Below are 13,803 nucleotides of genomic sequence, written 5' to 3' on the forward strand. Positions count from 1 at the left end.
CCCAAGTGGCCTCCCATCCAGGTACAAACCATGTCAGACCTTGTTTGGCAGCTGAAATCAAACAAAAACAGGTATGGCAGTACAACTTCTATTTATGGGTAAGCACATGGGCATGTAATGTACTGTAAATTACAATATTCTTAGTCATAGGTCCAAAACAAACTGAAGAAATAATCCAGATTGAGACCACTTTAACTGCCCTGGCTCAGTGCTAGGGAATTCTAGGAATTGTAGCTTATTGTGGCACCAGAGCTCTCTGACAGAGAAGGCTAAATGTCCCACAAAACTACAGTTCTTAGATTTCCCTAGCATTGAGCCAGGGCAGTTACAGCAGTCTCAACCTAGATTATTTCTGCAGTGTGTTTTGGACCATAGATAAGCACATTGTTACAGTGCTTAGGAGATGTAATAATAGAGCTTAGGAGATGTAATAATAATAATAATAATAATAGTTTTTTTTTTTTTTGTTTTGTTTTGTTTATATACTGCTATTCCAAAGATCATAGCAGTGAACAGCAAGTAAACTAATTAGCAAGTAAGCTAATTTGCCCCCAACAGTCTGGGTACTCATTTTAGCGACCTCGGAAGGATGCAAGCCTGAGTCAAGCTTGGGCCCTTTTGCTGGTCTTGAACTTGCAGCCTTGTGGTCTTGAGTGGCTCCTTTTTATTTATATTTCCTGCCTCTCCCTGCAGATCGAGGCAGGAGTACAACAATAAATTTAAAATTACAGTTCAGTTAAAATTACAATTTATATAAAATAAAGTCCATAAAACACAACAATAAATCAAGCCTATAAAATATCCATATCAACATCTAATTTCTAATAAACATGCTCAAAATGAAGTGTATTTTTATAATTGTTATAGCAGATCAGAGGGATAGGCTCGCTGGAAGAGATCCGTCTTGAGTGCCTTCTTGAAGGCATCTAAGGTGGTAATAAGACGTTTCTCCTCCGGCAAGCCATTCCACAATTTGGGAGCCATAGCAGTAAATGCCCTGTGGGAAGTTGATTTTAGTCTAGTCTTTGAATAATCCAATGCATTCTTCCCAGTTGTTCTGAGAGTGCGGGGTGTATTGAGTAGGGAGAGGTGTTCCCTCAAGTAACCCGGGCCAAAGCCATATAGGGCTTTAAAGGTAATAACCAACACTTTGTACTGCGCCAGGAAGCTAATCAGCAGCCAGTGAAGAGATTTTAGTACAGGTGTTATGTGGTCTGACCTAGGTGTTCTGGTGACCAGTCTGGTTGCTGCATTTTGCACCAGTTGAAGTTTCCAAACTTGGTACAAAGGTAGCCCCATGTTGAGTGCATTACAGAAATCAAGATGAGAGATTACCAGTGCAAGTACCACTGCTTCAAGGTCCTTTCGGTCCAGGTAGGGATGCAGTTGGCGTATCAACCGAACTTGATACCAGGCACTTCTGGCCATTGGATCTACTTGAGATGATAACTTCTGATGGATTCAGAAGTACCCCCAAACTTCCTTTAGGGGAAGTATGACCCCGTCTAGGAATGGTTGACAAATCTCCATCTCTGGAGTTGGAGAGCCTATCACAAGTACCTCTGTTTTCTCTGGATTCAGCTTGAGTTTGTTTTCCCTCATCCAGCCCATTACTGACTTAAGACAGGCGTCCAGAGGAGAGATGCCATTCTTAGTCACTGCATCAGTCGGAGACATAGAGAAGTAAATTTGGGTGTCATCAGCATATTGATAGCACCGCGCCCCATGTCTCCGGATGATCTCTCCCAGCGGTTTTATGTAAATGTTAAACAGCATGGGGGACAGGATGGCACCCTGAGGGATGCCAGATGTCAGAGCAAGTGTCCCCCAGCTTCTCCATCTGGAATCTGCCCGAGAGGTAGGAATTGAGCCACTGGAGTGAAGTGCCCTCAATACCTAACTCCCTCAGGCGTTCCAGAAGGATACCATGGTCTATGGCAGTGATGGCGAACCTTTTGTAGTTCGCGTGCCGGGGGTGGGGCTTCTACCCCCAGGATGTGGGCTGGGTGCCAAGGGCGGAGCTCCCGCCCCCTTTTCCCTCCCACCAGGGGTTGCCGGCCTCTGACAGCCCCAAAGGAGAGGCCAGCAAACGTCCCTCGGGAGACGCGCCTAGCGGCGGGGAGCCCTGGGGCGCTGTCCTCCGGGGTTTGCCGTCCTCTGAGAGTCCCTTGGGGCTGTCATGTCAGAGGCCGGAAAACAGTCCTCGGAGGATGGCTCCAAGGGACCCGTTCGCTCTGAGGAAAGGGAGGCCGAGGAGAAGGGGACCGGGAACCTGTCCCAGGCCCTTCCCTTCAGCCTTCCCTTTGGCTGAAAGGGCTACAAGGGACCCGTTTGGCCGAAGGGAAGGGCTTGGGCACCAGTCCCAGGCCTTTCCCTTCGGCTCTTCGCTCCGTACTAAAGGGCTCCATGGAGCCCTTTAGCGCAGAGCTAAGGGAGGCCGAGGGAAAGGAGGCTGGGAACACGTCCCAGCCCACTTTCCTTCGGCTCTTCGCTCCGCGTTAAAGGGCTCCATGGAGCCCTTTAGTGCAGAGTGAAGGGAGGCTGAGGGAAAGGAGGCTGGGAGGAGGAGACAGACACGCGCGCGCTGTCTCCTTCTCCCAGGCACCATTTTCTGGCTTCCCACTGTCTCTCTGAGGCCCAAAAATGGCAGGGAGGAGGCGTAACAGGCACGCACCCGTTCCGTCTTCTCCCTCACCCCGTGCCTGGCGAAATGGCATTGCATGCCATAGATTTGCCATCACGGGTCTATGGTATCAAAAGCCGCTGAGATATCCAAGAGCACCAACAAGGTCACACTTCCCCCGTCGATGTTCAGATGGAGATCATTGACTAAGACGGCCATGGCTGTCTCAACTCCGTATTCTGTCCTAAAGCCAGTTTGAAATGGGTCCAGATAATCGGCTTCATCCAAAACAGCTTGAAGTTGGAGGGCAACTGCCCTCTCGATCACTTTGCCCAAGAATGGTATAAGGGAGACAGGTCTGTAATTGTTTCTTATCAGGGGTCTAAGGAGTGTTTTTTAAATGGTGGTTTAACTATCACTTGTTTCAATTCTGATGGAAATATTACCTCCTTGAGGGATGTGTTAATTATGAGATGTAACAAATGATTTCATTTTTGTTTCACAATGCAAATTGAAAGGAAGAGCTTTGCTCTGGACAAGGCAGGAAAGAGAAACTGTTAGGAAAAGCTAGGGATGCCAAAGTATACTATCACTTTGACATCACATTACTTTCCTGCAGGTCTCTGGGAAATGACAAGTATAACACACCTTGTGTGTATTCTTCCCAGTGTTGCCCATTTCTGGGGAATTCCCCGGAATCCAGGGATTTAATTAATTTCTTTCCAGGGATTTTGACTGAATAATAATAATAAATATTGGGGAATTCTGGGGATTTTGGATTTTGTTCAAATATTCCGGGGAATATCTTCGAGGCTTGTTGGCAACACTGATTCTTCCCCTCTCCAACCTGGTAAAAATCATTTAGTTTCATTTTCCCTTTTGCAAAAGGATGCTCACATTCTTCTTCTTTTTCAACCAACATATGGTATATGTTTAACAAAATTTGGAGTGTAACCAAATCAAATGCCTAGGTAAATGGGACAATCACTCAATGACAACTGCACACTTGGTATTATTAAGGCTTACTTAGGATGCTTCCACAGTAGCAATTTTTTTCTGGAACCGACACCATTTTCCCCCTCTTTCTTTCTTTCTTTCTTTCTTTCTTTCTCTTTTTTTCCCCACAGAGCAGCCACCTAACATCAATGGCCATGACTGTAATCTTGAATTTTCTGAGCAACATCAGATCTAATTTGTAGTATTTTAGGGGCCAGAGGTGGAGAGGTTCTAAAATGCACTGGTAACAGTAACTCATCCAGCACAGAGGGATAAATATTAAAACATTTCAGGACTCCTCTGTTTTCAAAATAAACATTTCCTTTCTCTCACTTCACAAATTTATTCTTGTTGAATTCGGCCGGGAAAGTAGAGACAAAGATTCAAATTTGCCCCTAGAATACTTCTCTAATTTTTCCAATGTTCTTCCAGGGTGGTGTGGAGGGGAAGGGTTTAATTACTAATTTCCTCTCACCATATTTGATTTCTTGTAATGGTGACGCCCCAGCTGAACTATACTGTATTGGAATGAACTGTAAAGTGTGTAGAAGCACCCATATTGAGGAGTTTACCTTAGAATCAGCAAATACATATTCTTTTCTCTGTGTTTTCTCTTTTTCTGTCTCCAATATGATCACCAACTTGTTAGGAAACTTCTGAGACTTGATGAGCTGTAGAACTAAGTAAAAGCAATTGGTTTTAGGCTGCAGACATTTAGAAGCTGAAAGAACTAGTTAGTGCTGACAAACATTTGTGTAGTTGGAACCTAGTAAAAGTTATGAAGGTTGTAGTTTGCTTTGCTACAGCAAAACTGTAAACATTCAGCAATGTAATAACAACATCGAGGTCCACTCCTGGACTAAATAGCCCTCTGTATTTTCTTCGATCCTTTTTTACTTTCCAAATAAAATAGAATAAAATAAACTAAGGCCCGGGACAGACCGCCCCAAAAGGATGGCCTGCCAGCGGCCTAATTCCCTCCAAAGGGACGCTGCAGCTGCCAAACCGTGCAGCATCCCTCCAGAGTAAAAAGAATCCAGAAAAAGCAGGTTCTTTTTGAGTCACTAGGCGGATGTCATGAGTGTGCCAATGGCGCACTCGTGATGTAAGCAACATGCAGCTACGTGTATATGTTGTGTATCGCTTACGTTAAAATGGCACCAACCGCATGGTCCCTAACCCTAGAATTGGTGGTGGCACGGCGCTTTGGGACTGTCTCTCCCACATGTAAGAGTCATTATGATCAATTTTTGCACTTTCTGGTATTTTGCATATTTGTCTTTTAAAAAGATATCCACCAAGTAGCATATTGCTAGCACCACTCTGCAAGTCTAAATAATTATGTTAGTCAAAACTGCTCAGACTATGGAGATTATTGTATTACTTTTAAAGCACCCTATCCCAGATGGGATAAAGGCGCATTTAATTTTAAAACCGGGTGTTCTCACACTCACCAGTGGCCAGGTGAATGCAACCCATTTGCAGTCCAGATGCCAGCCATGTTTATTTAGGGCTTTTCAAAAATGTCAAAATCTCATTTTTGAGAAGCCTCTGGATAAGCGCAGCTGGGATTCAGGCTGCATACCGGTTGCATTCGTCCTGCCACCGACGAGGAGTGCAATAACACCTAGTTTTGGAATTAAATGTGCCTTTATCCCATCAGGGATAAGGCACTTTAAAAGCAATGCTATAATCTCCTATATGTCTGCACCAAAGGAGCAGCAATTGGAAAATGCTTCAGGTTCTACCCTTTCTACAGTGAGAAGGTAGCTAATAAAACATTTGAACCTAGATTTTCCTATCTCTATGAGAACGAATTTACTGATGCTATGTGCAGTGTACGCTAGGGCTCTGTGACTAATTCATCTGAATCGCAAAGTAATTGAGACTAATTTGGATTGAGATCAGATCAGATCAAACTGAATCAGGTCTTAATCACTTCATAACAATTTGGGGGATCTGAACAGTTAGCCCCTTACAATTATAGTACTTTGATATCACTTTAACTGCCATGGCTCCTTTCTACAGAATCCTGGGATTTGTAGTTTGATGAGGTGCTAGACGTCTCTGGCAGAGAATTCTAAATACTTCATGAAACAAATCCCAAGATTCCATAGGATGAAGTCACATGTCCTCCAATATTTCCCAGATGAAAACCAAGACATGTGTGGCTAAGCAACATCAAAGTGTGATCAGAAGGGTGTGGCGAGGCAAAGAACACACAAAACTACTATTTTAAATGAAGAAATTTTGGAATGTATATACCAAATTTAAGAAACCTGAAAAAAAAAATCAAATCAATAAATGCAATACTCTTTCTCTGTGTGTGCACACACACATACACACATATATGGGCACATGTATGTATAGCATGATTAACAATCAATACAATGTTATATAATACATTATTGTAAAATCAAAAGGCTTCAACCTTGCTCAAAATTACAGTTTTCTCTCAGAACCATGCTCACTCCATGAACTCTGTGTTCACATCCATACCCTCTGCCCAATGTACATTATAAATCAGATTAAATTCTAGTCTTATCTTCTCAGTCTAACCTACTTCACACCAAAAGCATCTGAGGAAGTAGACTTAAGTCTACGAAAGCTCATGCTGCCAACTTCTTTCTTTCAGTTAGTCTCAAACGTGCTACAACATCTCTGTACATATTACTTCAGAGGGTTGTTATTAGGAAGAAAATGGGTTGGTGAGTGGGTTGGTGGGGGCGGTGAAAAATAAAGTACAATGTTTTTAGTTCCAGGAGATAAGTGTAATGAAATTAGTTAAGAAAAACATAGTTAGAAAAACACACATATACACAAAGATCATTAAAGGGCAGGTGAAGAAATGAAAACCAGTAACACTAAATCTTCAAATGCAAAATTTATGCAAATCCTCAAAACAAACAACAACTAAAAATGAAGGGACGTTAAAAATATTTTAATATCAGAAATGTGTTTCTGCAATAGTGATCCTTATTTCAGGGAAGTTAGAGGTGGAGGAGGAAGTCTAAAATCTATTGAAGGGGAGAGATCTGTGTGTCTATGTGACACACAGAGAAAGCACTTTGCGCAGTTCTGGGGATGGTACAATTCAAAGGAGATATCTTCAAGCAGAGCTCCACTTCCTCTGCTTTTTAAAAGGTGCATTTATTCTTTTTCCAGCCGTTTGTGATCACAAAGCTCAGTCTTTCAATTCCAGAGCTCTGAACTGGCTGGAGTAGAAGCAGCTTTCTCTTGTTCAGTTCCCTACTGTAAAGGGCAAGAATTTGTTCCCTCCTCTCTGTAATGCAGACTGCTTCCTGATGAATTTATTGGGAACAACTCATTTTGTAGTAATTAAAGCAAACAAGCCAGGATGGAGGGGGAAATTGGCAGGAGGAGAAAGAAAGCAGGATATTTTAAAGCTAGTTGGGAAACCAGAATTGAGGAGGAATAAATTCAGCCATCCCATTTGAACTGGGACAGTTGCAGGTTATTCAATCTACTCACGGTAGAGATGGCTTGGGTATTGTGTATAATCTAAAAATGAGTAAGAGTTAATGCCTGTAAATTAGTGTAAACATGATGGAACAAGAACAGCCCCATGGCCAATCTCTGTGTAGAGCTACCCAAAATAATTCTATCTTTCCTTTTTAAAAGGACAATTTATACTTCTGTTCCTAAACTGTTTGACAAGAAGATGAAAGACGGGTTGGTACTGAAAATAAACTTCTCCATGTAGATTACAATGATGAAAAAGGGTGAGAGGAAATTTCATTCAACAGCCTCTACCAGTTAATATGAGTCTTAACCGAACTGAATTCTACCATAAGTAAAGCATGCTGTGCCTTTATTTATTGCTTTAATTCACTTTATTATAAGCCACCCTTTAAATCTAGCACCGAACTGGAACTGTAGCACTCTTCCCTAAGAAAAACGTTATCAAAATGGAGAACAACAATACAAAATTTGCTCCTCAGACAGAAGGGGATGCACAGGAATTGGAAGCAGCTTTAAAGGTAACCAGAAAAGAAATACTGCCACCATTATATCATAAATGGGAGTGTAAAACAACATATAGGAATGAGAACAGAATGAAAAGAATCTGTTTTGATCCTAAGTGTGCTTGTAATGGAACACATGAGGCTGAATAAATAAACATTTAATTCAGACAAAATAGAGGTGCTCCTGATCAGTTATAAAGCAGATGAGAGAACAAGGATTCAAACTGTGTTGGACTGGATTATAATCCCTCTGAAGACACAGGTCTGCAGTATGAGCATGCTCTGGGTCTCAGTCCTGTGAGCCTGGAAGTTCAGATCTTGGAAATGCAGCAATAGCAATAGCAGCTTCATTTATATACTGCTTCATACAACCTAAGCAGTCTCTAAGCTTAGTTTTTTGTGGGTTTTCTGGGCTATGTGACCATGTTCTAGAAGAGTTTATTCCTGAAGTTCGCCAGCATCTGTGGCTGGCATCTTCAGAGATGCCAACCACAGATGCTGGCGAAACATCGGGAATAAACTCTTCTAGAACATGGTCACATAGCCCAAAAAACCCACAAAAAACTATGGATGCCAGCCATGAAAGCCTTCGACTTCATAACTGTAAGCTAATTTCCCCCAATAAGCTGGATACTCATTTTAGCAACCTTGGAAGGATGCAAGCCTGAGTCCTAGGCTGGTTTTGAACTTGCAACCTTATGTTTGTGAGTGAGTACACTGTAGTACAGGCATTTAACCACTGCGCCACCAGGGCTCCTGGCCAAGAGTGCATTTGCACAGTAAAGTCTAGTGTTGGGCCCAATCCAATGGTGTCCCTAGGTTTGGTGTCACCTGGTGAGTTCACTTATAGGGAGGCGGGACATCCAGGGGGGGACATTTGGCACACTTCTGGGCACACGGGAGCATGCGTGCGTGGCCAGACATGCCCCTGCGTAACCCTAGGGAGCAGCCACTCTGCCCTGGAGAGGGCATGACAGCATGTACGTAGCCCCGGAGAGGGTCGGAGAGAAGCCGTGCAGCCCTGGAAATGGCTGGGAACTGACCGGGTGTTGCCCCCCCTCTTCTGGGGTGTCACCCCGCTTCTGGGGTATCATCCAGTGCAGTCTGCACACACACACACACCCAGTGATACTACTGGCCCAATCCCTGAGACATCAGACCTGGTGACAGTGACCCATGTGTTAATTACATCTCATCTGAATAACCATAATAGCATCTATGTGGGACCTCTGATGAATATTCAGAAACTTGCTGGTTCTAAGAGCTGCAGCCAGACTGTTCACAGGTGCTGGCTATAGGGAGCACACAACTCCCTTGTTACAACAGTCCCACAGCTTCTGGTCCATTTCCAGGCAAAATACAAAAGGGCTTCTGATGACTTATAAAGCCCTATATGTTCAGGTCCATGTTATTTGAAGGACCATATGTTAATATTATGCCAGTGTTTGGGGATGATGGCATTTCTGTCTTCAGATGTCTTCCTGCTAAAACTTATGGTTTTTTTATGGAATAAAGTTTTACTGTTTGCATGTTCACTGAACTCCTGGGAGATTTTTGAGCTGTACATTTATTTAAACCCCAAGTCATTATTCAAGCAACCCTCATTGGCTCCGTTACATGAAGCAAACATAACTGCAGACTGTTTTGAACCACATCATTTCTTTTTAATGAGGTTCAAAATGTTTCTTGCCCTCTTTTCTGTCCTCATTCTCTGATGATGATGGAGCAGCAACTGGAAGTAGAACCTTAAAGATTCTCTTTAATTTAGATCCTCAGTACTGCAAGATGATGTTTATATACATATCACCAACACCTTTAATATGCTTACTGAAGAAATTTGATTTGGTGTGGGAAAACATAAAATAAAGGCTTAGGTCTCTGCTACCTGGGCAAATGTTTATAGTAGAATCATGAGGTTGGATTTGGTTATTAGGTCTGAAGGCTGCTTGAGACAGTGGCGTCACCAGAGTTGGTGTCATCTGTTACAAGAACTCATGGTTGTCATACTCCTGGGACCTTCTCCCATACCACATCATACAGAATTCTTAGTAAAAAACATTGTACATAAATTATATTCCCTCATATCACGGACATAATAATGGCATAGTGTGAAATAAAGAACTAGCAAAATTAAATTACACATTTAGGCCTGTTACAGCACAGCCAAATAAAGCTGCTTCGAGTCACAGTGGAGGTATGAATTTCATGATGCAGTGTCCTAAGAGTCCGAAGCCGCACCAAAGCACACTCCAGACCTAAGGACTGGGTGTGGTTTGGTGTGGCTTCTGGACTCTTAGGACGCATGCATCATTGAAACACCATCCCTCTACTTGACTCGAAGCAGCTTATTTTGAACTGTCTGTAACCGGCCTTAGTATCATACACACCGTCTAAACGTATTCATGTCCACAGTTTCATGTGGTCGGAGTGAAAATTTGGTAAGATATTGATTTTTAAAAAACATTACAAAGGAATAATGGTGTATGTGTGTGTGTGTGTGTGTGTATGTATGAATAGATATATATTATTAATATATATTATTATACACAGTATATATAATTATATAATATATTATATTAATTTAATTTATTTTAATTTTATTATTTTTTAAAGTTGGGCGCTCTTCTTTCTCTTCCTACTGAGAATCCTACCATCTCTTCCACGTGAGCTCCAGCATTAAAGGGATGCAGGCAAACTCCATAACCTGTTTCTGCCAAAAGGCAGATTGTTAGGGGAGCAGAAGTGGTCACCCCCCCCCCTTTGGGTTTTTACCTGCTGTGGCCCACACTCCCCTGGTACACCTCTCGCTTCAGACCTGAGATTGCAATTCCAAAGTGTTAAACTCATGCTCACGGCTATACATGAAGACTACATCTGTTTTATGTATTATATAGCAATATTATAAAAGCTGCAATTATAATGGCTTCCAGTGTGGTACATGCTGCAAAAGGGACAGATGAGTGTATTTATTATGACACTAGCAGCTACATTTCTCTACCCTTCATACTGAACTAAGCCGTTTCTAAACAATTTACAACGTGTGAGCTGCTATTGCCCCAACAAGCTGGGTACTCATTTTGTGACCTAGGAAGGATGCCAGACTGAGTTGACCATGGAGACCCCTGGTGAAAATCGAATTCACAACCTGGGGCTGTGAGTGAGGCTGCAATACTGGCATTTAACCACTGCGCACTAGGGCTCTTTACACTATACACCTTTTTCTTATTCACCTGCTTGTTTGAAATAGCCCTGAAAAAAAATGGTACTTCATATGTTGACCCCTTAATCTCGGAAACATCAGAAAAAAGTATTCAGTGAGCCAATGGGACCAGTAGTCAACCATGTATTAACGAGTTTACGGCTTACTTTTTTGTGGGTAAAGAACTTGTCTTCAGGGCCATCCTTAGCTTCTGATAAGAGTTTTCCCATCTCAATCAACTTAAGATGTATTTTGGGAGGAAATCCCAAGAAAGTCTGCTTTCACCTATGAAAAAGGAAGTGTTGTCGTATTTTTCCCTTATATATATAAAAATCTCAGAGTCATAACACTTCATACTGCAAGAAAAATGTATATTTGGTATTTTGCTATGCTCATCGACTACATTCGGAACTTTGGTTAGCTGAATGGATTCTTGGTATTAATTACTTTAGAGCACTGTTCCTAGGAAATGAAAAGTCGTGCCATTCGATATTAACGGTGCTTTTGTATAACCTGATCAATGCTTAGTAAACATCTAAAAAGAATCAAAGTCACCTCGAAGGTTACAGGAGGGATAAGTAGAACGCCGAGTGTGTTGAATCAGTCTTCAATCAACATTTTTTTTTTCACTGTAAAATGCAAGCACATGCATTTCACATTTGGGAATAGTAAACTTCGCTAGAGGGAAATATTCACAATTTACATCATCCTATTGTAATCAGTAGACCACTGAGGCTGAACAAAGGACCTTATCCACTCACAATTTTCAGTTTTGGGGACGGAACGAGTACGCTTGTGCATGCGTGTCCGGCAAAAAACGGAGTTATCGCACATGAAGACGTCCTCCAAGAGGCCCTTCCGCCCCCCAGCACGCACCCGTTAGCGTCCAGGCCTGAGGGGTGATTTTTTGCCTGACGGATTACCTTCCGTTGGCAAAAATGGCGCCCGTCAGGACTGGACGCTAATGGGTGCACACCAGGGGGCGGAACGGGGCCTCTTGGAGGACGTCTCATGTGCGATAAACTCCATTTTTTGCAGGACGCGCATGCACACGAGCGTCCTCCTTCCGTCCCCAAAACGTTGAAAATTGTGAGTGCGATAAGGTCCAAAGTCACTTATTTAGCCACAGAAAATCTGTCAGAAAAAATGCAAGGGAAAAAAACCCTGGACAATCTTTAAATTCAACTTTAGTTTGTCACTGCCTTTCACGTGTAATAGAGTAGCAAGGGTATCCTCACCTAACATGGGGTTCATTTGTAAGGGTATGTTGCTGTAATATAGAGGGGCCATTTGAAACCTTCTGTGGGTGCATCTGTAGAAATAATACAGTTTGACACCTCTTTAAGAGCTCTAGCTCCATCCTATGGAATCCTGGGATTTGTAGTTTAACAAGCCCCACAAAACTACAAATTGTGGGGCTAGTGCCTCAGAAAACTACAAATCCCAAGATTCTGTAAGCTGGAGCTATGGCAGTTAAAGTGGCATCAAACCACATTATTTCTAGTGTAGCTGCACCCTGTATCTGTCGTTTACTACTGGATAGAAAAAATAATTTGTCATGTGGGAATGCTACAATTTCTTAAAAACGTAATGTGGCTCTGTAACAGAAAGGATTCCTAAAAATCTAGCTAGCTCTGAGAGTTTAAGCTTAGGAATCTGTGAATTTTTAGGAAAGGAGCCTAGACATAAAGGCACATTGTAAGAGAGTTCACTTCTTGACTAGCACAAGAAAGGAGAAATAGCACTTTTCAGTAAGGTTAACAGCACATGTTTCAAAATTCCCCTCCCACCCATCTTACTGCCATTTTTATCTCCCTCAATAATACTAGGATGAAGAAAATTTTTTACAAAAAAAACAACAACCAAAAAACCATGGAAGGTGTGAGAGCAATGCCAATCAAAGATAAAGAGAGAACAACATAGATATATAAACATCATGGTACCTTGTCTTCAATGGAAGTGAGCACACTTGTCAACTGGATAAGTTTTTTACGGTTGGCTTCATAAGATGGCTAGCAAGAACAGGATTTTTAAAAGTGTAAGTTCCAACAGAATAACCTTTTCCACACAACAGCAGCTTATATGACATGCCTATATGCCACAAAGATAGTCAGCAATCACATACTTCCTATTATCACAGCTAGCTCTCTGCAATCTGAAAAGCTACAGGACGTAATTTAACTGACCTTGCTGAAGAGTTAAATTGAAAAGACCACATTTCAAACCTAGTGCACTAGTGAGAAGAGGATGGAAAGACGGTTTTTAAATTAAGGGTCTAGGAGCTGAGCCATGCAGAGAAAATTGTGACATTTATAGAGTCAGGCAGGACTTTGCCATGGCTTCAGGCAGAATAACCTCAGGTACCTGATTTATGGAGATACATAGAAAGATTTCCCAGTGGAATACAGACAGAGGTGAACATATGGACCTATGAAGTTCCCATGTATTGTTTTCATGTCAGATCAAAGGTCTGGCTAACTATCATTGCCTGTCTTGACAGGCAGCAGCTCTCCAGGGTTTCAAACATAGGGCTTTTAAAGTTGCCTGAAATTAAACTTACGACTTCTGCGTACAAAGCATGTGCTCTGAGCTATGGCCCTTCTCAGTGACATAAGCACCACATCAGAGAACGAACCAAAATGAAGATAGGACCACAGCAGAACAACAATGCTGAAAGCTTTAAGATAGGAACATTGGTCCGTCTGGGGGGGAAACCCCTCCACTACCCATAGAACCCCCTTCTTTTTTCTTTAGAATTCCCCCATGCCTTCTAAGGGGCATTTCACGTTCCCAAACCTGTTTTTAAAAGAAATTTGGAAGTTACTTAAATGGCAAAATTGTTTTTTGCATGCAATATTGATTATTTACTTATTTATTAAAATATTTATATGATGCCCTATATCTGAAAATCTCAAGGTGGCTTATGATAAAATCAGATAAAAGCAATAAATGTTAATAATAGTTTTAAAAGATTAAAATTCTATAAAATAGTTTTATCA

General features: G+C 41.9%; 1 protein-coding gene across 1 annotated transcript in view; it reads right to left on the reverse strand.

The window, feature by feature from the left end:
- The window catches only part of INPP5D (inositol polyphosphate-5-phosphatase D), a 99,623-nt gene that overhangs the window by 48,075 nt on the left and 37,745 nt on the right, over positions 1–13,803 (reverse strand). Inside the window, 5 exon segments of the mRNA XM_042460630.1 lie at positions 4,192–4,298; positions 10,965–11,058; positions 11,060–11,089; positions 11,360–11,433; positions 12,738–12,816. Of these exon segments, the coding sequence (XP_042316564.1) occupies positions 4,192–4,298; positions 10,965–11,058; positions 11,060–11,089; positions 11,360–11,433; positions 12,738–12,816 (384 nt within the window).

Source organism: Sceloporus undulatus, chromosome 3, assembly GCF_019175285.1.
Source record: "Sceloporus undulatus isolate JIND9_A2432 ecotype Alabama chromosome 3, SceUnd_v1.1, whole genome shotgun sequence".
Taxonomy (NCBI): domain Eukaryota; kingdom Metazoa; phylum Chordata; class Lepidosauria; order Squamata; family Phrynosomatidae; genus Sceloporus; species Sceloporus undulatus.